Here is a 27,778-nt window from a genome sequence, read left to right as displayed (position 1 = left end):
ACGCAGAGTACGAAGGCGATGTCGAACAGGCGATTTAAAGAAAATATGTTTAATGTGATCTCTTGGTTATTAGGGAGAGCCAGTGTTCCCACTAGGCTCTTGTTGGGTTGGGGGCTGCAGAGGGGGGGGGGGGGGGGGGGGGACTGGCAAGTTGGGTTTGGGTCGACGGAAAGGGTCTGCCTGTATATAGCTGTATAGCTGCCGATACAGAGCAGCTTCCTCTCTCAATAGTGTGCGGTAACGTGAAGGACACATATGGCGGTCCTGATGACGCCCATGTAAGTACTCAGTGCAGGAGAAATTCCCTGCACAGAGTACGTACATGTGTTGTCGTTTTCGTTCCTCTTTCTCCTGTCCTGTCCCATTCGCGCATTCCTACTTTTTATCTGATATTCCCGACTCACATGAGGGGAGACCAATTACTTGCACAATGGCATATAAATCATATATCATATATTTCATATATATCATATGAATCCTAGCATTGCATAGCTGATTTATGTTAATTTTGAGTTCATTTGATGTTGCTGCTCTTGCCATAAATTCCTATACTTTTGCCGCAGAGAGTAAATTAAAGTGGGTAGAGAGAAGACACTTCGCACTACAGAAATTCAGAATTTTTAATTTTATTTGCCATTGTTGCACAGAAAAGTAAACTGTATGACAAGGTTGATTAAAATCCATCTGCGTTCAAAAAAAAACTTTTATTTTTGTCCTGAACCCATTTGAACCAGTCTGAACCAATTTGTTGGTTTATTTATCATACTCCTCAGGGCCAGAGGCATTACAAAGGGAGAGTGGCAAAAACACAAGAATATGATTAGAAAAATACAGCAGAGAGACAAATTTAAATAACACCCTGAGTATACAGTGCTAGCTATAGCTGCGCGGAGCATTCGTGTCACGCGAAATAGGCAGCAAGAATGACTGAGAAATGTATTTGTTGTTACAAGAATCGAAACCGACTGTATGAGGATGGTCAGTATGTTGGGATGCATAAAATGGCTGTGGTATAAGGCGACTGCGCAGTACAGGATGACGGTACAACTTGTGAAACAGTGCGATATGAGACACTTTTCGACAAAGTGACCACAATAGAAGTGAAAGACTAGACTTCGTAGTAGTTATGCTTGCAGTGCGGTTATATTTAGTGAGGACAAAATGTGCAGAGTTGTTTTGAACCATCTCAAGAGTCCATGGTAGAGAGAGGGTGTGGTTGATCGTCCTTTGCGATCACAAAAATGAACAAGGGAGGGGAAAACCTCAGGTTGCTTGAGCCAACGTTTCGACAAGGGGACTTGTCTTCGTCTGGGCAAAGCGTTCATCATTGGCAGGGATTAAATAGGGCCTTCGCTCCGAGGAGGAAGGCCCCGGGGGTGGGGAAGGAAAGTGGTGTGAGAGGGGATGCGTGTCAGGAAGGGGAGGGAGGTGAACCTTGATTCGTTAAGCTGCAATAGTGGAAAAACTTATATATCCCGAGGGTGTGTAATGAACAAAGGCTTTGAAGGGGCTGCGACGGGGGGAGGCGCTGTAGGACCTGAAAAACTCAGATAAGAGGATTAGTCAGCGTGGTACAGGGAAATGAGAAGAAGGCAAACAACATAGGCTGGCACTGGAAGGAGGGGCATTTCCAAGGAAGGACAAGGCAGGGGGGTGGGGGGGAATGGCTCGAGTTCAGAGAAAGCCAAAAAGGTGGGGCGGAGGGGGTAACAGGAATGTCGTGGTTTCCGAGAACTGATAATAGGGGATTAGGAGAAAAAAAAAAAAAGGGGGGGTGAGTCACAGGGAGACGGTGAGAAGGCTGGAAATGTGGTGGAAGATATGACGTGGGAAGGGTGCAAAGAGCGATAGTATACTCGGAAGTACTTGTATTTGGCCGTGTTGGTTCATAACTTTTCAGGAGGACACAGGGGCGCCCCTGTGTCCTCCTGTTGGTTAAACTTGTTGGTTAAATATGCTGGTAACAAAAAAAAAAAACATACAAGCAATACAAAGATAAACCAGTGCACTCGGCCAGAAGTTAATTACAAAAAATTTAAATATACAATACGTTGCACATCTTGGCTACCATTCTTGCAATTTTCAGCTGCGTACGTAGTACACTGCGCTTTCTGTGTCCTTTCAAGTTAGGGAATAACTGCTGTGCCACTAGAGAAAGCATTCGCGAGAGGACCTGAAGAAGAGGTAGATGTGGGATGTGCTGCACATTACACTTGTTCCAAGTTCTGTTCTTTTTTTATAGCGGAGCTTGGAGTTCCTCCTTTTCGTCATTTTTTTTTTCTGTGGGTAACAAATGGGTTCAGTGGGTTGAAAAGGGGCGTGGCCTTCCTTGATATCATCATAATAAAAATTCTGCTGGTGTATTTGGTAAAATATCTTGGCAATAGGTTGCAGAGACCCTAAAGCGCCAAATAAAACCAATCTCATTGTTTACAAATGAAGCGCACTACATAAGATTACACTAAGATTACACTATGATTACACTACATAAGAAGCGCACTACATAAGCGCACTGATCCCCGGACCAGGACGAATTTTTCTTTAACTGCGAAGTTTCTGAGAAAGCTGTATAGCCTTCCTTTGTAGCCGTATGGCTGCGCTCGGGTGGACGTCAATGAGTAATTACTCCCTTACTACTACATAAAATACAGCGTGAACGGTAAAACGATGCACTTGTGAGCACGCACTGATGTCCTGGGCCTCCGGGACTAAGTCTCTCAATCGAAACTGAAATCTGACCATTCCAAACGGTTGTCTAACTCGCTAAAAAAAAATAAAAAAAAGGACGGCATAAGAACTGACAAAAGTGCTTAGCGCAGCCTTTCGTCTTTGAGGTGAAATGGATGGCATGCTCAGTAACTGGCAGACTAAGTCTAGTCAAAGTTGCATTTTTCACGTTGCTTCCCCGTGTTAGAAAAGGAAAAAAAACAAAACTGAAACCAAATAGATGGTGTTATGGAAGTAAACTAGATGGCGCAGCTTGTCCAGGAATGCAGTATGGAATTTTTGGCGGCAGGTTCAAAACGTCGGTCATTTGTGACTGATGGCCCCTGGCCTAGTAGCGAAAGAGTTAACGGTGCAGCATATTGCGTGCTGCAAATGGCAACTGTTAAGACAAATAAAGAAGTTTTTGTTATACCGTATAAACGCGTGTTAGGGCCGCACCCGTGTATGGGCCGCACCCCGTTTTCCCAAAGGAAATGTTTAAAAAAAAATAAATACGTGTAAGGGCCGCACCCGAACTTTCCATGACCCGGGCGGGAATAGCCTTCTAGATGCATGCGCCGTGGCCTCCGCGATCGGCTCCGGCTGCGAACAACGATGCGCTCTATCGCGGAGGCCAAGCACGCGCACAAGAGCTTCCAAAAACCGTCCATGGATGGCGCCCGAGGCGGCAGCCATCATCATCATCGTCAGTTTTTTTTCCCCCGCGACCAGTCTTTTACGGTGTGTTAGCGCGTTCACCGTAGTTGTGGCTTTCGTGTGCTGCCACCGAGTAATGCAGTTTTAGCCCGATGGGCAAGCACCTTATCAGCTACAGGGCTGGGAGTTAGCTCTCAAACACGGCAAGCGTGTGGCGGACAGGGAATTCGACGTGGTCGAGAAGTGCGTCCGATGATCGTGCAATCAAAAGGGTGCGCTTTCCGAGGCGAGCTGTGCAGTTCCTCGAACTGGAAAAAGAGCTGCTCTGCTATGTGATGGAAATGCGGAACAACGGCTACGCGTTGACGGCGGACATGCTGCGCGGCTTCTTTGGGATGAGCGTGCACCAGAGCACAGCACCAGCTCAGAGTCTAAATACTCCGCGAGTGGCGATTGAACATAGAATAAATTCCGCTCATTCCCTGAGTGGCGTGTTTTTGCTTTGCAAAAAAAATTTTTCCGTACATCGCGTGTATGGGCCACACCCCGAAAATTTGCCCCCGAATCTGGAAAAAAAAAGTGCGGCCCTTACACGTGTTTATACGGTAAAATTGTATGCCGCAACTGCTGTGAGAAATGAAACTGTGCAGGCAGCATCTGGAGGCCTTCAGCAAACCAATGGGAAATTGTGGTTTATTGTGTGATGATTGTGCACCCAGAGCCCTGTTTGCTGTTCTTCAACGCTGCCTGGTTTGGTGTGGAGAGGACTGATGGATTGGTTCTCACTTTTTGCTGGCGCAGCTACAGAGGCAGCCTCGTCCAGAGGGCACTTCGTCTTGCCTGCAGGGCCGACGATCCGGATGTGGCCGTGCTGAGCAGGCTGTGTGGCTTCAGTATGCCGGACAATGGCTTTATCAGAAAGCAGAAGATTGCCGACATGAGGAAAGAGGTGCGTTTTTTTGCTTGCTTGCTTTCCATGGGCACCATAACGACAAGGTCACTTACCTGCGAAGGTGCGAAAATACAATGGCGAAACGAGGGAGTTGGTGATACATGCTTAAGGAAAATAGCGCAAAAAACGGGGACGGAAAGAAAGGTTGTGAATTAGCACTCGTCCTGTTGTTTCCTTTCTTTCTGTTCTTGTTTCTTGCGCTATTTTCCTATAGTACAGAAATAGACGGGTGCTGATTTGAGCTTTCCACACTCGGTTCATTGTGCCGGTTACTTCCTCGTGCATCCTTCCCTTCACAGTCTCAACAAGCTTTGTGTTTGCTGCTCATGATCCCTCATCATGCAGTACAAATATCATCACAGCTGGTACATATTTTTGTATGGTGAAGTTCCCTGGCTGAAATGCTTTGTCTGTAGTGGACAAATATTGCAAGCGCTCCACTGTAGATTATACGTATGTGGAAGCCGACAGCAGTAACGCAGTAGGGAGGCCATGGCATATTAGCGGCACGGTTGAAATACATGGTTGGATGAGGCAGGACTACAACACCGGCATTCGCATGTGGACTAGTGGGCTCACCTCTGCAGGCATTGAGAGTGTTTAGGGACACAGCTTCCAGGAATCTCTGATGGAGGAGAAATGCTAGAGGCCTTTGTACTGTGTGACGTCAGTTACCCTTTAAAGGGACGCTGAGGAGAAATTGAAGTTGGCTTGTATCGATAAATTACCTCCTCCTGATTACAAAAACGCCACTTATACTGACAACAAAGCTCTTGTAATGTAGAAGAGAGCAAGAACCAAAATACAGGTATCACCGCCACAGGCCAAACTTGCAAGTACAAGCGTGGTGACGTCATAGGACAAGACAGTGTTGCTAGAACCAATGGGTCTAGCAACACTGGGACACGAGAAGCCCCGAATCACTGAGGCTGACAAACGAAGGCTACGCGGTTGAATACTGAAGTAAGCTTTGTTTTGAAACCAATGGTGCGCTTTTATCACACAAGGAAGACCGACAAAAGACAACCTGAATGTTGTAAGCGAAGAAAATCAATACACAGTGGCGCCACAGGCGGCCAGATGAGTTTTGGTATATCATGGCGCTTCGCGTCTGTGCGCTCTGCATGCCCGCGTGGTTTTGTTTTTGATGCGCCTTGATTTACAAGCGCAGAACAGCAGAGGAAATCCAAGTGCTGCTCCAAATGCTAGTTAACTTTTGAGGGAGCCTGTTAAGGTTGGTCAGATGATCGCCACGGTCGATGAAAAACTATGATGGCACGGTTTTCGGTGATCGTACAAGGCAGTTTGCAGTGTAAAGAGCACCTTGAGTCTTCGTACGCTTGCCCGACGAAACGTTCCCGGTTGAGCCAGTCAACTTCCAACTATTTGACGCTCTGTGGGGCTGAGGTCGCTGAAGTGCAGGCCGAAGTTATTAGACACCTTCAGCATACCGTGTACTGTGTTCCCGTTACCGGTACCTGAGTTCCGGGAGCCCGCGCGCAGCCAATGCACGTGCAAATCTCCTTGACGTCGCCAGATGGCGCCACGTACCCAGCAGCTACACGCGCGCCTGCAGCATTGGGACCTATCGGCGCCTTCTCACTGGTGGTAGGCGGTCTCTTGGTACTCCGCTAATGGTAACAAGGTATACGATATGCTAAAGGTGTCTATTTGCGAGAACTTCGTTGATGACTTCGAGAACGGGATCCATCGTAACGCTGGCAAAACGCCGGTGCAAACGTAAATGAAGCGACGGTAGCGATGGCTGCAATAGCCGATAGATGCCTTCAGCGTGCAGTCCCAAGTTTGAATCAGCGGCGGGAAAAACTTTTTCAACTTCCAATCCAAATTTCTTAGAAATAAATGCATTTTTCGCTGCTGGCCAAGTGGCAACAAAGCCATGAAATGTCGAACTATCGGATTTTGCTGTAAAAAAAATATTAATAGAGCTCTCCTCACTGTCCCTTTAAAGAACCCCAGGCGGTCAGAATTTCCGGAGCCCTTCTTTACGATATCCCTCATAGCCTGAGTGGCTTTGGGATGTTAAACCCCTATAAACCAAACCAGAAATCTCTTATGCCGGAGCATGCCTGCATTTAGAGGATATGAACTTGGGGGGTACAAATATTTTTCATGGCCTTGGGAAATTTCGGTTATTAGGATTTTACTGCATGTGATGACACTCAAAGAGCTTGCGCCAGTACACTGATGCTTGGACCTCCTGGAAGCTTTCATCAGAGGGCCATGCTTGCTTATTGCGTTGCATGCTTGGCCTTTCCAGTTCTCCACTGTGAGCAAAGATAACTGAGTCAAAAAATTGATAGGGGCTTAACGTAGTTAAACCGAGTAGACCTGCGAAAGCAGGTGTTCATTCTTCAATTGGAGGGGGCACTTAAACTCCGCCTTAGGGGTGTGGCACGATATCTTTAGTGGGTTAATGCCCATGTGTGCTGAACTGGTAATTCATACTTAAGATTCATAGATGGCTGCGAGTCCTCGTATACCACTATCAGCGCAGTGGTGCACCGGTCCAGCGATGCGCCACTGCTCTGGCAGGTGGCTGTTTCTATCCCAGCCACCCGTCGGGATTGTGCGACCCATGTTGCTCTTCCCGAGCAACCTCTCGGGCAGATGGCACGACGCTCGTCCGAACTTACCCGAGCTTACTCGAGTTACTACCCGAGCTTACCCGAGTAACTCGTGTAAGCTCGGGTAGTAACTTGGGTTGCTAGGCAACGGCACTAGATCGTATGTGCCGTTTTTGCCAATACACTTGTGACGTTAGCTTGTGGTTAAGTGTTTGGTTTAGCTCGTACCAGCTCCCTGGCCGGCACGACGCCGTCATGAGCTGTGAAACCTAGTGCCTGTGCGAGCGTGGTGCCCTCTGGGTGTGTAGGCGACAGGTGGCAGCGGCATCATCTGTTGGAGTGCAGCTGAAGCGGTTGCTAGGCAACAGTGACTCAAGGTCGTTTGGTGGCCGCACCGCCACGAGCATACGCGACGAGCCGAGCTGGGCTTCAGTAGTTAGTGTTGCTTTTGCCACAAAATTCACTGGACGGACACTTGGTAGTGCAGAACTTGAGCGCAGCTGTTAAGGACGCAGTAGCATTTAAAAAGACGGTCGAAGCTCTGAGGCGCTCAGTGTGTGGGCCCTCTGGCTATGATTTGCACTGTGTGTCAGATTGATCAGGAGTGATTCACCCTGCCAACTGTGCACTGTAATTCTTGCTTCTCGAAGTCTCGACGGTTTGCAAGATGAAAATGTGGCAAAAGGTGAAACGAATTTCAGGGGGTTCCAGTTCAGGAGAATTTGAGGTTTGTCACAACGAAATGTGCTTGTGTTCACGGAGGTTGTATGGCAAACTACTTTTTGGGCTCGGGCTTAGTCTGTGTGAACAGGCACACTAGCTTTGGCAACGTTACCTGCCATGTATGAAATGGAGTAGGGCGAGTCTGCCGGATTGGTGTGTGCGATCCTGCCCGGGAAACACTTTTCGTGGGACCGGTGCTTTTTCCAATGTCACCAGTACCTGATTTTAAATCTCTTTATCTAGAAATATGTTCAGAGAGCATTTGCATTGCTTTGAGCACAGTGTAGCTAAAACTACGCTTGACAGCTTTTTGCATGCACTAAAAAAACTTTTGAATTCGCTCTCCAAAATTGCCAAAATAAACATGCAGACAGCAGGGAAGCCGTCTCATTCAGCACTTTTCTCGGGTCCTTTCGTGCCGCAAGCTTTACTCTAGTTTCATCTTGAGTTTAATAATTTGAGTTTAATTATCAGGCGGCGAATAATGGGCAAGAACTCGGTAGTCAGTGATGGAACGGCAATGCCACTCTCTTTAGGGCGCACATCAACAAAGGCTTCCACGGTGCGTGCTGGCCTTCACATATGGGAAGTCTTGGCTGATCAAGAGAGACCACACCCATAATATGCAAATGACATGCTTATAAGTGTAAATAATACAGCAGGGGCCCATTGGTTTCGGTTTCCCCTACAGTCGGAGGACGGTCGCCACGAACAGGTCCGCTTCCCCAGGGATCATTAAGCTCGCGTACTATGCTGTGAAGCCTTCGAATAAGAAACACAGAAAATGCATTTTATATTGCGGAGCTAAAAAAAAAAAGCTTTTCGAGCGACTGCTGCAGTCCATGGTGTGCGTGCACCTCAATGCACCTAAGTGCAGCAAACAGCACACAGCACAGGGTGAGAAGTTTGCAAGGATATGGTGGCTGCAGCTGGCAAAGGACAGGGTTAATTGGAGAGACATGGGAGAGGCTTTTCCCCTGCAGTGGGCAGGCTGATGATGATGATGACATTCACAAAAAAGCAAACCACGCAGGAATATATTCGACGAGTTTTCCCGCAGTAAATGAAAAATGCGAAAATTAGCTGGATTTTCACACAGATGGCTCTTAAACGCCACTACGTTGGGAGTGTGGCAATACAAGGGAAATGGGAAAAAGTAGCCAGGCTGCCTCACGCCATGGTTGTGGCTGCAGCTTCTAGAAAAAATAATAAAGGAAAACATTTCAAATAACATTATCTTCACTGACTTAATGAGCGTAATCACTACACTGCACACCAGAAACTCAATTCAATCCATCATATGAGACATAATATATAATGTAATAAAAGCAGAAGCACAAGGACAAATAATTAATTTTTGCTGGGTTCCTAGCCACGTGGGAATCAGCGGCAATGATAAAGCTGATGCATTGTTGCAGCAGCCTGAAATGCAAAAATACAACAAGAAAGTATTCCACATAATGATGTCCTGAAATCTGAACCGGAAAACAAAGCAAAATGGCAGACTTCATGGGATAATGAAATAAACAGTAAACTATACACCTAGTGAAGCCGATTATCGAAGAATGGAAGTGATTTAATGTAGTCATCAAGAGCTTCTCATTGACGTAACTTTTGTTGCCTTCGTATCGGACACAGTCTTTTAACACGCTGTTTCATTCTCGCAAAAAAAGGTGAACCTACATGTGAACTCTGCGGAGAGGTGGTCACAACAAGCCACATCTTAATTTCATGTACAAAACATGAGGGACTAAGGAAAAAGCATTTCCCGCAATTTTATGTTGTTTGAACACGTCCTATTCCATCCAAGCTTACTCCTAGGAAAAAATTAACTGATGAAAATTTCCTGTGTTGTTTTATTCTTGACAGAAGCAAAGTTTCTGAACCAGTTACAGTACTCTAAAAACGTTTTAGCACCTTCCTTTCTCGTAAACATTTTAAGCCTTGCGTTTGGCGTATGATGGCTTTAGAAATCTTGTGTAATGATGCTGCTAAATGTAAATATACACGTGTTAGCCATTGTTTTAAATGACCCGTTGTGTACGTATATCATTCTGTACGAATTTGTAACCGTTCACTCCCTCCTCTAATGCCCTGTCAAGGGCCATGAAGGAACCTGAAATAAATAAATAAATAAATAAATTGCCTATGTGCCATAAAGCTCTACACACAACAAATCTGCATTACCAATATTGGCTTTGCATGTTGCTTTTTGTTTTCGCTTTTGTGTTGGTTACCTTCCCATTGAATCTTCAAATTTGATTTCGCCTCCACTCTTTCATTTCACTGCTTGTGGTCGGTGGCTTGTGGTGGGTGAAGGCTTCACACGGTAGCATTTTCTCCGAACGAGGGCTATCCCGCTATCACAGTAAAAACTGGCACAAAACATCATTAGAGGCAGGAGCCTGTACTGCAGAATGTGACAGCGCAGTTACTGGTTAATTAAGTTCTGCTTTAGGGTACAGCATTCAAATGTGGCCATCCTGTGGTCTGATCCAGAGCAGAATTAGTCTTTAAGCACCAGTTGGGATATGTTCGCTGAGCATTGTGTGCTCTGGATGTTTTGCTTCACCCAGCAACGAAGCTTGTGCATATCCTTGTGGGGCAGATGCCTGCAGAGCCTTGTACCGTACCCGCAAATTAGTCAAGCCCAGCTAATGTGCAGAAAAAGCCTTGTGCTGATGAGCACTTCTGTTAGAATTGAGCTCACATCAGTGTTAAGGGTCTGCTAGTTGTGATGAAATATACTTCGCTGTGGTGGAAAACGTGCGGGAAACAAAGATATCGGTTTTCCCACTAAGCCATTCCGGAAATTTTTGTTTTATTTGCTATGTCCCAGAGGTTAAGGGTGTCTCACTCTTGTCCATGCTTAAGTACAACAGAATTGGTGGCACATTACAGGTCCTGAAACTGTCGACGAATCGGTCAGCGCAGATGGTGCGGGTGTCGAAGGTTTTTGGGTCGTGGGAGTCATTTTGTCGGCTGGTCGAGGAGAGGCAGGAGTTGGCCAAGACAATCCGCTTCTGGGAGCTCTACATCCAGGTGGCTTCTGGCGCATACGACACCTGCAGCACCAAGCCACTGCTGCGCGTCGAAAACCACGTTGACCAGGAAGCACCGCCGACTGGCTTCGTCTACATCAAGGTAATCTGGTTCTCGCAGCTTTGTCACATGGTATTCCTCTGCTTTGCCTTCTGCTGTTCTGAGACTTTACCTGCTGCATGCAAGACACCAGTGTGGTGACGTGAGAGAGAGAGGAGATCGGAGACTTTCAGTTTAGTGTGACGTGAATGAAAAGGGTCTGTACCCAGAACTTGTTGAACACTTCTCACAGTGCTATTGTGAATCAGTTCAAGAGTCGCGAGTCCATGTGGTACAAAATCCTGCTGCTTAGCTATTTGCGGCTGTCAAGTTTTACGTGCTATGCAGTCATTGCGGTCAAGAACTTTTTTACGGATTTCCAACATCACTAAAATGCGCCACTAGTATTGTGCACAAGCAGCTATTGTTATGCTGACTCTTTAGATGAACTCTTTAAACATTCTCGTGGGTTCTCGGTCTTTTTTGCGTCAAGGAACCCCAAGAGTCTTCACTGTGTACCAAGGGAGCCCCACCCCCATGCTTCATGTCAGTGCTCGCACAGGCAAAGTCTCAGTATTTTTGATTTTTTATTTCAGATATCTGAAGGGCCCTTGGGGAGGGCTTTACATGAGAGGTGGGATAACAACCTGGCGTTAATAAATTATCATATCAATGGCTTTCTTGAAATGGTCCGGGTTTGTATGAAGGTCAGCACTTGTGGGAAGACTGTTTCAGTCACGAGCTGTTTAGAAGAAGGAATGAAGATGGGTCTGGTGCAAGCAGGAGGGCAGATACTGCAGGGCAGATACTGGCTTCTTGGCGTAAACATGCTCACCAGTGTCAAAACTTTGCTGCGGTGCCGACGGCAACACGCATGGGGACCACGGTGCAGCCCACACCTTCAGTCGCCATACACGTGTACATGTGGCGCTACCTGCCAACGACAAATAGAAGTGCAAATGCAGGCAGACAAAGATGTAGTGAGCTTGATTGCAAAATGATGTCAGGTGTAATGCTCCAGCTGCCAACGCTTGGCCCTGACATGTGAGGTAATTAGTTTTAACAAGCCACGCCTGGTCCGCACGTACCTACAAGAAGTGTTTTGAATAGGATGACTGGCCAGTGTGGGTGCTCGCAGAATCCACAAAAGCAGCCTGTGACACCCAGTTTGAGAACCCCTGTCTTAGTCGAATGCCATGATCTCTCTGCTGTTTTTGATGGAGGAGGACTGGATTTATTGCAAGTGGCAAAACAGTTAGAAAAGACACCATGCGCTATCTGCATCCGCTGGTATATTTTTTTTGTAAAGTGATGCCAGCATCGCCTTTATGCATGTAATTAATAATTAGTAGCTTGTTTTGTGTATTAGGAGGCTCATATTTCATGAGAAGTGCAGTTCACCGCTAGAAGATTTTGTGATTTTTGCCATTTCTGGTCTAGCACTATAGAGCGTATGTGCTGCCCGGCAAGCAGGCTGTGTAGTGCTGTGAAGCTTGCAACTAAAACATCCAGCTGAGGGTTTCTTCTGGGGGACAGCCGTGTCTGAGCAATGGGGCTAGAACCCTTGAGCACACTGCTGTACGCTGCGCTGCTTTTGCCCAGCAGCCGTGCCACAAAAATGACCAGGGGTCGTTAAGCCATTCCTATTGTTCCGCGGCCTCCGTGTTCAACTGCCGTGTGGTTGGGTAGCCGGGAGCAGTGAACTACTTTTACAGAAGTCTGACAACAGTGTCTGCTTGTGCAATTCTCGATGCAGGACTTTCTGCCGGGACCGGGCGTGGAGTTCCCCGATGACCCCAAAATGGGCTGCAGCTGTGAGGACTGCTACCAGGGCCGCAAGGGCTGTTGCCCGGCATTCAACGAGGTCAAGTTTGCCTATACGGCCAACGGCACGCTCTGTGTCCCCTTTGGCAGCCCAATCTTTGAGTGCAACCGCTACTGCAAGTGCGACATCAGCTGCCCCAACCGTGTTGTCCAGCGAGGCTGCAAGGTCTGCCATTTCTCTTGGCCTTGCTTATTATGCTCACACACTGTAAAATACTTCCTCTTTTGCAGCTTTGTTCCGTTTTTGTATGAGGTCGCTGTTTTTGATGGTCTCTAAATAAGTCATTCCCTCTAGAGCTTCTTCACTTATAGATCTTCTTTCATACTGTCTTGCCGCCTCTTCCTGGGCACTACAAGGGAAGGCTATACAGCTTTCTCGGAAACTTCGCAGCTAAAGAAAAATTTGTCCTGGTCCGAGGTTTGAACCCGGGACCACAGCATTACCGGAGCAGTCGCTCTACCAACTCAGCTAACCGGGACGGCAAAGTTTCTGAGAAAGCTGTATAGCTTTCCTTTGTAGCCGTATGGCTGCGCTTGGGTGGATGTCTATGAGTAATTACTCCCTTATTATACTCCGGGTCTTTTACTGCAGAATTAAATATTTCATTGGTCCACAAGATATTTGGTCCACAAGATATTGCTGGTAGTCAGTTACCGCAAATGCCGCCGTGGTGGCACGGGGGTTATGGTACTCGGCTGCTGACTAGGAAGATGCGAATTTGGTCCAGGGCCACGGTGGCTCTATTTCGATGGAGGCAAAAGGCCTGTGTACTGTGCGATGCCAGTGCACATTAAAGAACCACAGCTGGTTGAAATACATCCAGAGACCTCCACTACAGCATCCCTCATAGCTTGAGTCTCTTTGGGACATTAAGTCTCATAAGACCATGGAACCAGTCAGGTATCGCAAATGTTTTGGCTATATCGCTGGCCAACAAATGCATAATATCAATAGTGTTACTATCAATAATGTTAATATTGATAGTCTTACTAGAGACAGTCACATTATCGACAGTCGCACTATCAATACTTTTGCTATCAATAGCAATACTATCGATTCTGCTGTCGATAGTACTATCGATAGTTTGTTTTACATTATCGATAGTTTCAAAAAAACTGCCGATACTATCGATAGTCAATTTCCTGATAGTTTTGCACCACTATCTGCTACTGGTTTTCCAAATCATGTGACCAAAATGGCAACTTTTGGTTGGCTGGCGGCGTGGGCCGCTTGCAGCCCGGCGCCATTTTGAGTGGGTTGCGCAGTCCCGCTACCACGGCCAGGTAAGGTTTGTTGGACGCCAAGTGCGAAATATTTCGATTTGCACAAGTCTTAGGCTAAAAGCACTAAAAGGCAGTGAAAGGTAGAGATTCGAAGCACACTGGGTACGCTGCATCGTCACATCCTGGTGTTCTGTTATCAGCGACTGGTGTTCGACTATCAGCGAGGACGCTCTGCGATGGCCTGATAACGCCGTAACCGGTGGTGCTTAGCGTGACAGTGTGGAGTGAACACACATCCTGAAAGAGTGAAAGGTAGAGATCCGAAACACATTGGGTACGCTGCATTGTCTCATCCTGTTATCTACGATCAGCGATTAAGCGCTGACGCTTTATGGCCTGATAACACCGTCACCAGCGGTGCTTAGCACAACAGCAAGGAGTGATTATGGTGAATTCTGCTGCGTACAGACAGCGTAATCATGACTGTGCTGGTGCAGAAGCAGTACCTAAGCAGCTTTCTTTGACAGCCAGCAATGGTGCGATAGATCGAGCTTTCCGGTGAAGCTGGTGGCGTGGCGCTAGCTGCGGTCACAAAACGGCATCCCATAGAGAGCGGAATCGGAAACCTTGACGAAGTAAATCAGCTGCTGTTCAACTACTACTGAACCTGGTTAGAGAGCGAAAGCTACGGCGTATAGGGCAACCATACGTGGCTTGGCGTCTGCAACGTTGAGTTCGTACCGGATACTAGATAGGCAGCACGCCCACCCTGTCATCCTGGCAAGTGGCAGTTAATGGTTGATCTTGAGAGTTTGCTCACCCAATGAATGCTTATTGCTGCAGTGCCACGTGTCTGCCACAACGTTGTCAGCGCTTTGGGCGCGTTAAACCCGCATAAACCAAACTAATAAGCCTGGCTTGGTGGCAGTATGTAGCAGCACCAGTAGCAGAGGACATGTGCTGTGTCTGTGCGAAATGTCTTACTGCAGCGCCAATTTTGCTGTCATGAGAAGCGCTTGACTATGTTTTGTGCCCACCTAGGCATCTGCCTGGCATAACATTGAGTTGAACACCAGACCCGTTTTCCTTCTGTAGATACCACTGACCATCTTCAGGACAACGAATGGACGTGGCTGGGGGGTCCGGACAGACCAGCGCATAAGCAAAGGCATATTCGTCATGGAGTACCTCGGCCAAGTAAGTCTCTATGGGATCATGCTCACATGCACTTTATGCGAGTTCAGTTTTTAATTGTTTTATTTTAATGTTTTAACATTTGTAGGGCTCAGTGCTGCTGTTGCTAGACTGGTAACGGTGAATGCATTTTGGACATTGTCACATTAACAGCAGTTGCCCCTTTGTATTGGTGAGGGTATCTTGGACTAAAGTTCTTCCTCGCACTCTGTCTTGTCCATTCTGCAAATGGGCACTGCCTCTTGCGAGGCCGATTCCACACTCAAGTAGCAACTGTGTGTTCCCCTTGACGATACCCTTTGCTGCAGTAGCAGTCCTGACACTTGTGGAGACCCAGGTGTCCGAAGAGGGTAGGATGCTAACTTTGTCAAGCACACCAGGGCTGTGCGATGTTAAAGGGTAGTCTTTGAGGTTATGGCATCAGTCGTTGTAAACGTGATAGACTTGAACTGAAGGTCAGTGATCACTGAATGTGCTCGGTCAGGAAGCCCATGTCTAAGATCAATATCATGAGAACTCTGCTGCAGGACTGTAAAGCTTGTAGGGTAATTATGTCCGTTCATTATTACTTGTGTGGTGCATTATTGTAGCGGCGTAATAGAGCGACCTCCTGGGGTGTAGATTTAGTGGCCATCTCTAATAATCGTCCCTTTCTTGCGTTGCAGAGTAACAATGTGGTAACAGTGTACAGCTAAACATGGATATAATGAAGTTGAAAAAAAGAAGTCCAGGATTTGCGTCTCTCATAGCCTTAGTCGCTTTGGGACGTTAAACCCCATAAACCAAACCAGAAGTCCAGGATTTTTCGTTACATCCAGGTTTTCGTTACATGCCCTTTTTACAAGACCTAAAAGGGCAATGCAGAACAACAGAAAGGAGATTAAGAAATAAGTGTTGGTGAAATCACCTTGAAAATGTTTACAGGAAACCCCATTACTTGAAGTCATAAGCACGGAGAGACGTTCCACAATTGCGCTGACAGCGTGACTGCCATGGCTTGCGGTGGGGTTGGGTGGGAGAGGTGGGGGCACGGTGGCCAAGCTAGAGGAGAGTGCGCATGATTGTGCCACTGCCATAGACCGGCCGCTGCTTATGCAGTTGCGTTTTTGCTCTGCCCTGTCATGTTTTGCTGCTTTTGGGCATGAACTCTTGTAGTGCTGCGTGGTATGACATTCCAAAAGCAAACGCTGCGGTGATACGCCAGCAGTGCTGGAGCACAATGCGTTGTGTCAATTGTGGTCGCTCGTTGCGGTTATTGGCATCCCTGTGATGTCAGTTCGTGCTTTATCGTCATGAAACTCTTCTGCCAAATTTCATAACTCAGGAAACAGATACAGTGAAAGCTCGTTAATTCAAAACTCGATAATTAGAATTTTCGGATAATTCTAACTACACTACTTGGTCCGGCCAAGCTCCATTGAGATCTGTGTATAAAAAAGCCCGTTAATTCGAAAGCGAGTCGGTTCCGTTACGGATAATTCGAACTACGCGCCACCGCGTCTGGGCGGCTTGGCACACAGCATGTGGCCCCCCCCAAAAAAAAGCACCTCCTCCGCATAGTTAGAGGCTGCGTACGTCCTAAACGGGGACAGAAGATGGAACTAGATAAAACCTTGGAAGAGTGGGTAAAGCTTAAATGGCGCCATCACCGGCACGGTGGCCGGTGGCACCGGAGGGTAGGGGTTGGCGACCGCGCTGGCGGCTGCCTACCCTCTTTTCCGCGCAACCTCCGGAACTCGCAACTAAATAATCGTTAATTCGAAAATACGGATAAGCACTGTCAGCGCGGTCCCAGCCCAACGCCCATGAAGGCTATGACTTCTGACGGGCGCTACAAATTACAAGCGAAAAACTTTTTTTTTCTTTGCGAGTGTCGTCCATGCTTCCACCCATCGGTCGGTCGCCAACGGAGGCACGCGCTCAGCCGCGAACAAGACGCCGGCTTTTGAGTGGCATTAGACGGCGTTTGCCCCAATCGCCCATGGCACGATAAGGCGAACTTACTGAAAACGAGGCTTGCACGACCGAACAAGCGCTGGCACTCTGCCAAAGTTCGCTTCCCCCTTGCTGGAGCTTACGTCAAAAGTGATGTTATCGCTGCGCAGCATCTTGGCGTGCTGCCAAGAAATGCGTTGCGGGCCGTGACGGTGCCAAACAGAGGGAAGCGTTAACGACTGATGCTTTTTTTTTTTTCAGATTCTTAGGCAAAAATCAGGGGTGGGTGGGTTCATTATGTGAGTGGGTTCGTTACGCGAGCAAATACCCTGCATATACCGTAATGCAAATAGTTCTTGTCGGTTTTTTCGCGGCCATTCGATAATTCGAACATCGGATAATTCGAACGTTTTTCCCGGTCCCGTGAAGTTCGAATTAACGAGCTTTTACTGTAGTCGGCATAGCAAGTTCATTATATCGAGGTCAACACGTTCGTTACATGGAGGTCTCAAATGCACGCGCTTCAGTGGGGGGGTGGTGTTGGGGAATTAAACGTCGTTATATTGCCACACGCCTGGCCCGCACCATCTCCGCGCTGAGCCATGAGGACGACGAAGTGGGCACAGTCGCATGAGGAGTACTCGGGCAGTGTTAGGTTTCTGGGATTAAACTGGGCCTCTCTGAGGTCCCCTTCTATGTCTGCAGCTGCCCTCCTCGTGACAATATCAAGGAATTCGCTGTACGTTACATTCAGGTTTAACTGCAGTCTGCTCCTGCATCCACCAAGACAAGTGACTGTACAGCCGTTTGCAGTAAAATCTCATTGGTATGTTCCTTGTTCATGTGTAAGTAAATTCAAAATTTCGCCAATTCTGATAGTATGATATATTTAGTGGTTGTCCGAAAGCAACAAACATGCAAGCTGTTTGAACGTGGCGGCATGCATTATCAGCAGACCAGTGGCAGTCAGTCGACAGGGTGGCTTTTCTGCGATATTTCAGTGCATAAGGGGCAGAGCATTTGAAAACGATGATGCGCAAGAGCTGGGAGCACGCAAGGCAACCAAAGCGCAGCCACAGTCAACTGCAAGAGTGTCTCCTCCCCAGCGCATTCATGCGGTGGGGTGAAGCATTCAAAAACGACGATGATGACAGCGAAGAGGGTGCTGAACTGGACGAGTTAGAGTGGCTTCATTGGTAGAATTCAGCGCTATATACAAGGACATAAGGCACACGCACGAGCACTGAAGAGGAATTCTCAGTTCAGCATCCTCCTGGTTCCTTTCTTCTACTTAGTGCTTGTGTGTGTGCTTTTTCTTGCTTCCTCTTGTGTTAACGCTGAATTCTGGCTGTGAAGGTCTTGGTTACTTTCACTCTTGCTGTCGCCGGCCTGGATACATTGCTGAGTTTCTTTCGCGTTACTAAAGACGGCACAGCTACGACTGAAGTCTAGAAGCACTGTAACAGCTCTTTAGATCTTGCGCTAAGTGCCTTTCCAGGAAGTGAAAGCGTAAATAAATGCCTTTGTACTTCATTCGTAGCCACATTTTTCAGAATCTTAGTGGGTTGATCATATGTTTTCTTTCAATAATAAGTTTTTTTATGCATTTTTGAGAAAACGCACTATCAACACTGTTTTACTTTAGTCACTTCATGGTTGATGGCTCACGTCCTTGTACTGCACTCTTGCAACTGTGCAGTGTCTGGATGGTTTGCTGAGAGAACTGGAAGCATTCGGTTGCATTAGAGGGTTCAGGTGTCGATGGTAGATGGCACTTTGGCGAATTCAGCGACAGTTTTGAGCGGGTTACATGTGAGGCCGGCCGGAAGTTGCTCACTGATGTTGCATATTAGGAATTTCACATTCATTTCATGGGCCTGGTAGAATTTGGTGCAGTGAAAGAGACGCTTTGTTCTTCCACATACACAAGGACAGACTCATTCAGGAGTTGGACCCTGAGCTGGAGGAGAACCTCATATTTTTCTTTCCGGCTGGCACCTGTGAATGCCTGCAGAAGCTCCGTCTTGAATTCATGCTGTGTTGTTAAGGAGGTGTCTTGGTTTATGGAGAGGCCATCTGGTGCAAGGAAGACATACCAAAGTTAAGCTTTGTGTGGTCATCCCATCCCATCTGTTGAGCGCCAGCACACAGTCAGATGGTGCTGTGTGCCATGGAAAGCACGTGGCCTATGGCGTTGCTGAAACACCAGCACTGATGTCTGGTTGGAAGACTCCATCTTCAGGGGCATGATGACTCAGTGACTTTGCAACTGAAATAAACAAAACTAGACTGGCTCAGCACTGTATATAAAAAAAGAGCATTGTGTGCACAGAAATGTTTATTACTTGATTAGAGAGTATAATAGTATCCAACGTGTAATATGGTGACGCAAAATGAAATACATGAAATGACAAGACTGGCAAAAAATAAAATGATGGCAAGTAAAACCTCATTAAATCGGAGTTCAAGGGACTGGAAGATGTATAAATTTATAAATTGCCCTGCGGTCCCTGAAAAAAAAATAAATTCTGGAAGTGCGGTAAAGCCTTATGAGGCGGCTCTTCTGCGCTAATGCCTATAAACCCGTGATGAGTGCCCAGTTTAGGAGCGCTGAAAGAACAGTGCAAACGTAAGTGCGGGGGGAACGCACATTGGCATCGGAACGGCGAGACTGCTTCTAAAAAGAAAAAAGAAATGACCAGCAACGCGCCATTCAGCATCCGCAATCAGCGCGGAGCTGGGTTCAGACGACCGCCGAATGCGCGGGCCGATAAATACTGGTGCCGTGGGCGAGTGGCGAAGCTCAGAAACAAAGACTACATGGCCAGGCTATTTTTTGTCCTAGTGACAGGGGCCCTCCGATTGTTGTCTCGCAGACCGTTATGCCCACTTAGTGCATGGGTTACAATGCCAGTTCTTTTGTGCCAGAGCAATAGCTGCAGTTTTAGTTGTTGGCTCCACGCGTTGGAAATATTCGGGGGCTGCGTAAAAATCAGAGGCACACACACCAAGTGATTAAAAAGACCGGGGTCTAGGGCAGGAATCAAACCAGGGCCTTTGGCTTTCGAGGCGGGGACGCTTCCACTCCGCCGTGATGGCTCAACATTTGAACATGAATAAAAGCGCGTCTAGTGAATGCATCGTTTTCTTAGACATATATCTTCGAGATCTGTACTGAGGTGCACATGAGTAATTATGAGTATGTAAATAACAGATATTGGAATGAAGTGAGTACCGTGCATTTCCAGTTAATTTCGCTCCGTGCTTGGCATGTAGTCTTAGCGCCATCATGTGGCACCCACTGTACCCCTCCCCCTTCGCCATGCATGACGCTGGCGTGGCAGGTGATGTGTGCATAGGCGAGCTTTCTGTGTCGGAGTAGTGTCATTCGTTTCATAACCGGTGTGATGGAACCGCAGCCATCTGTGAGTGCTGTGGACGTTGCGGGGTGTGAACCTCGACGGCGGGGCACACCTCGAAAAGCAACTGGCGAAGACACGGGTGAAAAAAAAACCTAAGCAGTCACATCACCATCAGATGATGCACCAAACGGCATACTCTATCGCGTCAACTCATAAGCACAGCATAAGAGTCCTCACAATGTTTTTTTGTGCTGTGACTTGTGAGCACTAGTTTTGCATGTCGCTTGCTGTGAGCTTGTGTGCGCGAGATGTGTATGCGTGCAAAGTACTGCGCCAAGATGGTGAAGGAGAAAGGGGCGATTTTACATGGAGTGGACGAAGGGAAGGCCAGCACAGTGGAAATCTCGAAGAAGTATGGGATTCCGCCAAGCACATTTTCGACGTACTTCCGCAATAGAAAGGTCATTGAGGATGTTTACAAAACAGATTTCGCCAGGAGCAAAAAAAGGCTACGGTTAGCAAAGTACCCTGAAGTTAAAGCCGCTGTCATCACATGGGTGAAAGAAATGAGAAGTGGAAATATACCACGGAGCGGCTCAATTATAATGGCGAAGGCGGCTGATTTCGCCCTGCGCGTGAATGTGCAAGATTTTGTCTCCTCTGAAGGATGGTTCCACCACTTTAGGGACCGACATAATCTTGTCTTCCGGGTGTTGACCAGTGAAGCGAAAGAAATGGACACAGAAACGTGTGCGACCTGGCGAAGCGGTGCCCTGCAGCAATACCTAGAGAGCTACTCGGCACAGGAGATATGTAATGCTGATGAGACAGCTTTGTTTTACAAGCTTCAGCCCAACAGAACAATTACATTTAAAGGAGACAGCTGTGCTAGCGACAAGCGCAACTAAGAACGGATTACCATTTTGGTCGCCGCGAATATGACCGGGACAGAGAAGGTCCCACTTTTTATTGTCGGGAAGGTACATAATAAGCCCTTGTGTTTTAAGAGCATTCGAACACAGCCGACAGAATATGCTGCTAACAGCAAGGTGCGGATGACGGGTGATCTTGAAGCAGCGCGATGCACAAGACGAGTGAAAGAAACAAGAGGCGACACGAGCACGCTCGCTCGTGCCGTCTCTTGTTTCTTTCACTCGTCCTGTGCATCGCGCTGCTTTAAGATGAATCCGTTCCAACTTGCCCAGTTTTCTGTTCTCGTTAACCATATTTCTTGTACAATGGGCTCTTTTCCTTCGCGCTCGTGTCGTCTCTTGTTTCTTTCACTCGTCCTGTGCATTGCGCTGCTTTAAGATGAATCCGTTCCAACTTGCCTAGTTTTCTGTTCTCGTTAACCATATTTCTTGTACAATGGGCTCTTTTCCTTCGCGCTCGTGTCGTCTCTTGTTTCTTTCACTCGTCCTGTGCATTGCGCTGCTTTAAGATGAATCCGTTCCAACTTGCCCAGTTTTCTGTTCTCGTTAACCATATTTCTTGTACAATGGGCTCTTTTCCTTCGCGCTCGTGTCGTCTCTTGTTTCTTTCACTCGTCCTGTGCATTGCGCTGCTTTAAGATGAATCCGTTCCAACTTGCCCAGTTTTCTGTTCTCGTTAACCATATTTCTTGTACAATGGGCTCTTTTCCTTCGCGCTCGTGTCGTCTCTTGTTTCTTTCACTCGTCCTGTGCATTGCGCTGCTTTAAGATGAATCCGTTCCAACTTGCCCAGTTTTCTGTTCTCGTTAACCATATTTCTTGTACAATGGGCTCTTTTCCTTCGCGCTCGTGTCGTCTCTTGTTTCTTTCACTCGTCCTGTGCATTGCGCTGCTTTAAGATGAATCCGTTCCAACTTGCCCAGTTTTCTGTTCTCGTTAACCATATTTCTTGTACAATGGGCTCTTTTCCTTCGCGCTCGTGTCGTCTCTTGTTTCTTTCACTCGTCCTGTGCATTGCGCTGCTTTAAGATGAATCCGTTCCAACTTGCCCAGTTTTCTGTTCTCGTTAACCATATTTCTTGTACAATGGGCTCTTTTCCTTCGCGCTCGTGTCGTCTCTTGTTTCTTTCACTCGTCCTGTGCATTGCGCTGCTTTAAGATGAATCCGTTCCAACTTGCCCAGTTTTCTGTTCTCGTTAACCATATTTCTTGTACAATGGGCTCTTTTCCTTCGCGCTCGTGTCGTCTCTTGTTTCTTTCACTCGTCCTGTGCATTGCGCTGCTTTAAGATGAATCCGTTCCAACTTGCCCAGTTTTCTGTTCTCGTTAACCATATTTCTTGTACAATGGGCTCTTTTCCTTCGCGCTCGTGTCGTCTCTTGTTTCTTTCACTCGTCCTGTGCATTGCGCTGCTTTAAGATGAATCCGTTCCAACTTGCCCAGTTTTCTGTTCTCGTTAACCATATTTCTTGTACAATGGGCTCTTTTCCTTCGCGCTCGTGTCGTCTCTTGTTTCTTTCACTCGTCCTGTGCATTGCGCTGCTTTAAGATGAATCCGTTCCAACTTGCCTAGTTTTCTGTTCTCGTTAACCATATTTCTTGTACAATGGGCTCTTTTCCTTCGCGCTCGTGTCGTCTCTTGTTTCTTTCACTCGTCCTGTGCATTGCGCTGCTTTAAGATGAATCCGTTCCAACTTGCCTAGTTTTCTGTTCTCGTTAACCATATTTCTTGTACAATGGGCTCTTTTCCTTCGCGCTCGTGTCGTCTCTTGTTTCTTTCACTCGTCCTGTGCATTGCGCTGCTTTAAGATGAATCCGTTCCAACTTGCCCAGTTTTCTGTTCTCGTTAACCATATTTCTTGTACAATGGGCTCTTTTCCTTCGCGCTCGTGTCGTCTCTTGTTTCTTTCACTCGTCCTGTGCATTGCGCTGCTTTAAGATGAATCCGTTCCAACTTGCCTAGTTTTCTGTTCTCGTTAACCATATTTCTTGTACAATGGGCTCTTTTCCTTCGCGCTCGTGTCGTCTCTTGTTTCTTTCACTCGTCCTGTGCATTGCGCTGCTTTAAGATGAATCCGTTCCAACTTGCCCAGTTTTCTGTTCTCGTTAACCATATTTCTTGTACAATGGGCTCTTTTCCTTCGCGCTCGTGTCGTCTCTTGTTTCTTTCACTCGTCCTGTGCATTGCGCTGCTTTAAGATGAATCCGTTCCAACTTGCCCAGTTTTCTGTTCTCGTTAACCATATTTCTTGTACAATGGGCTCTTTTCCTTCGCGCTCGTGTCGTCTCTTGTTTCTTTCACTCGTCCTGTGCATTGCGCTGCTTTAAGATGAATCCGTTCCAACTTGCCCAGTTTTCTGTTCTCGTTAACCATATTTCTTGTACAATGGGCTCTTTTCCTTCGCGCTCGTGTCGTCTCTTGTTTCTTTCACTCGTCCTGTGCATTGCGCTGCTTTAAGATGAATCCGTTCCAACTTGCCCAGTTTTCTGTTCTCGTTAACCATATTTCTTGTACAATGGGCTCTTTTCCTTCGCGCTCGTGTCGTCTCTTGTTTCTTTCACTCGTCCTGTGCATTGCGCTGCTTTAAGATGAATCCGTTCCAACTTGCCCAGTTTTCTGTTCTCGTTAACCATATTTCTTGTACAATGGGCTCTTTTCCTTCGCGCTCGTGTCGTCTCTTGTTTCTTTCACTCGTCCTGTGCATTGCGCTGCTTTAAGATGAATCCGTTCCAACTTGCCCAGTTTTCTGTTCTCGTTAACCATATTTCTTGTACAATGGGCTCTTTTCCTTCGCGCTCGTGTCGTCTCTTGTTTCTTTCACTCGTCCTGTGCATTGCGCTGCTTTAAGATGAATCCGTTCCAACTTGCCTAGTTTTCTGTTCTCGTTAACCATATTTCTTGTACAATGGGCTCTTTTCCTTCGCGCTCGTGTCGTCTCTTGTTTCTTTCACTCGTCCTGTGCATTGCGCTGCTTTAAGATGAATCCGTTCCAACTTGCCCAGTTTTCTGTTCTCGTTAACCATATTTCTTGTACAATGGGCTCTTTTCCTTCGCGCTCGTGTCGTCTCTTGTTTCTTTCACTCGTCCTGTGCATTGCGCTGCTTTAAGATGAATCCGTTCCAACTTGCCCAGTTTTCTGTTCTCGTTAACCATATTTCTTGTACAATGGGCTCTTTTCCTTCGCGCTCGTGTCGTCTCTTGTTTCTTTCACTCGTCCTGTGCATTGCGCTGCTTTAAGATGAATCCGTTCCAACTTGCCCAGTTTTCTGTTCTCGTTAACCATATTTCTTGTACAATGGGCTCTTTTCCTTCGCGCTCGTGTCGTCTCTTGTTTCTTTCACTCGTCCTGTGCATTGCGCTGCTTTAAGATGAATCCGTTCCAACTTGCCTAGTTTTCTGTTCTCGTTAACCATATTTCTTGTACAATGGGCTCTTTTCCTTCGCGCTCGTGTCGTCTCTTGTTTCTTTCACTCGTCCTGTGCATTGCGCTGCTTTAAGATGAATCCGTTCCAACTTGCCCAGTTTTCTGTTCTCGTTAACCATATTTCTTGTACAATGGGCTCTTTTCCTTCGCGCTCGTGTCGTCTCTTGTTTCTTTCACTCGTCCTGTGCATTGCGCTGCTTTAAGATGAATCCGTTCCAACTTGCCCAGTTTTCTGTTCTCGTTAACCATATTTCTTGTACAATGGGCTCTTTTCCTTCGCGCTCGTGTCGTCTCTTGTTTCTTTCACTCGTCCTGTGCATTGCGCTGCTTTAAGATGAATCCGTTCCAACTTGCCCAGTTTTCTGTTCTCGTTAACCATATTTCTTGTACAATGGGCTCTTTTCCTTCGCGCTCGTGTCGTCTCTTGTTTCTTTCACTCGTCCTGTGCATTGCGCTGCTTTAAGATGAATCCGTTCCAACTTGCCTAGTTTTCTGTTCTCGTTAACCATATTTCTTGTACAATGGGCTCTTTTCCTTCGCGCTCGTGTCGTCTCTTGTTTCTTTCACTCGTCCTGTGCATTGCGCTGCTTTAAGATGAATCCGTTCCAACTTGCCCAGTTTTCTGTTCTCGTTAACCATATTTCTTGTACAATGGGCTCTTTTCCTTCGCGCTCGTGTCGTCTCTTGTTTCTTTCACTCGTCCTGTGCATTGCGCTGCTTTAAGATGAATCCGTTCCAACTTGCCCAGTTTTCTGTTCTCGTTAACCATATTTCTTGTACAATGGGCTCTTTTCCTTCGCGCTCGTGTCGTCTCTTGTTTCTTTCACTCGTCCTGTGCATCGCGCTGCTTTAAGATGAATCCGTTCCAACTTGCCCAGTTTTCTGTTCTCGTTAACCATATTTCTTGTACAATGGGCTCTTTTCCTTCGCGCTCGTGTCGTCTCTTGTTTCTTTCATTCGTCCTGTGCATCGCGCTGCTTTAAGATGAATCCGTTCCAACTTGCCCAGTTTTCTGTTCTCGTTAACCATATTTCTTGTACAATGGGCTCTTTTCCTTCGCGCTCGTGTCGTCTCTTGTTTCTTTTACTCGTCCTGTGCATCGCGCTGCTTTAAGATGAATCCGTTCCAACTTGACCAGTTTTCTGTTCTCGTTAACCACATTTCTTGTACAATGGGCTCTTTTCCTTCGCGCTCGTGTCGTCTCTTGTTTCTTTCGCTCGTCCTGTGCATCGCGCTGCTTTAAGATGAATCCGTTCCAACTTGCCCAGTTTTCTGTTCTCGTTAACCACATTTCTTGTACAATGGGCTCTTTTCCTTCGCGCTCGTGTCGTCTCTTGTTTCTTTCACTCGTCCTGTGCATCGCGCTGCTTTAAGATGAGTCCGTTCCAACTTGCCCAGTTTTCTGTTCTCGTTAACCATATTTCTTGTACAATGGGCTCTTTTCCTTCGCGCTCGTGTCGTCTCTTGTTTCTTTCACTCGTCCTGTGCATCGCGCTGCTTTAAGATGAATCCGTTCCAACTTGCCCAGTTTTCTGTTCTCGTTAACCATATTTCTTGTACAATGGGCTCTTTTCCTTCGCGCTCGTGTCGTCTCTTGTTTCTTTCGCTCGTCCTGTGCATCGCGCTGCTTTAAGATGAATCCGTTCCAACTTGCCCAGTTTTCTGTTCTCGTTAACCATATTTCTTGTACAATGGGCTCTTTTCCTTCGCGCTCGTGTCGTCTCTTGTTTCTTTCACTCGTCCTGTGCATCGCGCTGCTTTAAGATGAATCCGTTCCAACTTGACCAGTTTTCTGTTCTCGTTAACCACATTTCTTGTACAATGGGCTCTTTTCCTTCGCGCTCGTGTCGTCTCTTGTTTCTTTCACTCGTCCTGTGCATCGCGCTGCTTTAAGATGAATCCGTTCCAACTTGCCCAGTTTTCTGTTCTCGTTAACCACATTTCTTGTACAATGGGCTCTTTTCCTTCGCGCTCGTGTCGTCTCTTGTTTCTTTCACTCGTCCTGTGCATCGCGCTGCTTTAAGATGAGTCCGTTCCAACTTGCCCAGTTTTCTGTTCTCGTTAACCATATTTCTTGTACAATGGGCTCTTTTCCTTCGCGCTCGTGTCGTCTCTTGTTTCTTTCACTTGTCCTGTGCATCGCGCTGCTTTAAGATGAGTCCTTTCCAACTTGCCCAGTTTTCTGTTCTCGTTAACCATATTTCTTGTACAATGGGCTCTTTTCCTTCGCGCTCGTGTCGTCTCTTGTTTCTTTCACTCGTCCTGTGCATCGCGCTGCTTTAAGATGAATCCGTTCCAACTTGCCCAGTTTTCTGTTCTCGTTAACCATATTTCTTGTACAATGGGCTCTTTTCCTTCGCGCTCGTGTCGTCTCTTGTTTCTTTCACTCGTCCTGTGCATCGCGCTGCTTTAAGATGAATCCGTTCCAACTTGCCCAGTTTTCTGTTCTCGTTAACCACATTTCTTGTACAATGGGCTCTTTTCCTTCGCGCTCGTGTCGTCTCTTGTTTCTTTCACTCGTCCTGTGCATCGCGCTGCTTTAAGATGAATCCGTTCCAACTTGCCCAGTTTTCTGTTCTCGTTAACCATATTTCTTGTACAATGGGCTCTTTTCCTTCGCGCTCGTGTCGTCTCTTGTTTCTTTCACTTGTCCTGTGCATCGCGCTGCTTTAAGATGAATCCGTTCCAACTTGCCCAGTTTTCTGTTCTCGTTAACCATATTGCTTGTACAATGGGCTCTTTTCCTTCGCGCTCGTGTCGTCTCTTGTTTCTTTCACTCGTCCTGTGCATCGCGCTGCTTTAAGATGAATCCGTTCCAACTTGCCCAGTTTTCTGTTCTCGTTAACCATATTTCTTGTACAATGGGCTCTTTTCCTTCGCGCTCGTGTCGTCTCTTGTTTCTTTCACTCGTCCTGTGCATCGCGCTGCTTTAAGATGAATCCGTTCCAACTTGCCCAGTTTTCTGTTCTCGTTAACGATATTTCTTGTACAATGGGCTCTTTTCCTTTGCGCTCGTGTCGTCTCTTGTTTCTTTCACTCGTCCTGTGCATCGCGCTGCTTTAAGATGAATCCGTTCCAACTTGCCCAGTTTTCTGTTCTCGTTAACCACATTTCCTGTACAATGGGCTCTTTTCCTTCGCGCTCGTGCCGTCTCTTGTTTCTTTCACTCGTCCTG

At 47.0% G+C, this 27,778-nt stretch overlaps 1 protein-coding gene across 2 annotated transcripts in view; it reads left to right on the top strand.

The window, feature by feature from the left end:
• Positions 1 to 27,778, top strand: part of LOC149334832 (histone-lysine N-methyltransferase SUV39H2-like) — a 63,926-nt gene that overhangs the window by 13,525 nt on the left and 22,623 nt on the right. For both annotated transcript variants that reach the window (XM_089551451.1, XM_089551452.1), the window contains 4 exons: positions 4,165 to 4,312; positions 10,528 to 10,770; positions 12,464 to 12,697; positions 14,851 to 14,952. In XM_089551451.1, coding sequence (XP_089407577.1) covers positions 4,165 to 4,312; positions 10,528 to 10,770; positions 12,464 to 12,697; positions 14,851 to 14,952 — 727 coding nt within the window. The remainder of the gene's footprint in view (positions 1 to 4,164; positions 4,313 to 10,527; positions 10,771 to 12,463; positions 12,698 to 14,850; positions 14,953 to 27,778) is intronic.

This window comes from Amblyomma mixtum, chromosome 7, assembly GCF_055824585.1.
Source record: "Amblyomma mixtum isolate Tamu chromosome 7, ASM5582458v1, whole genome shotgun sequence".
Lineage (NCBI taxonomy): Eukaryota > Metazoa > Arthropoda > Arachnida > Ixodida > Ixodidae > Amblyomma > Amblyomma mixtum.
The sequence above is the reverse complement of the archived record's forward strand: the minus strand, read 5'-3'. Positions and strand labels throughout refer to the sequence as shown.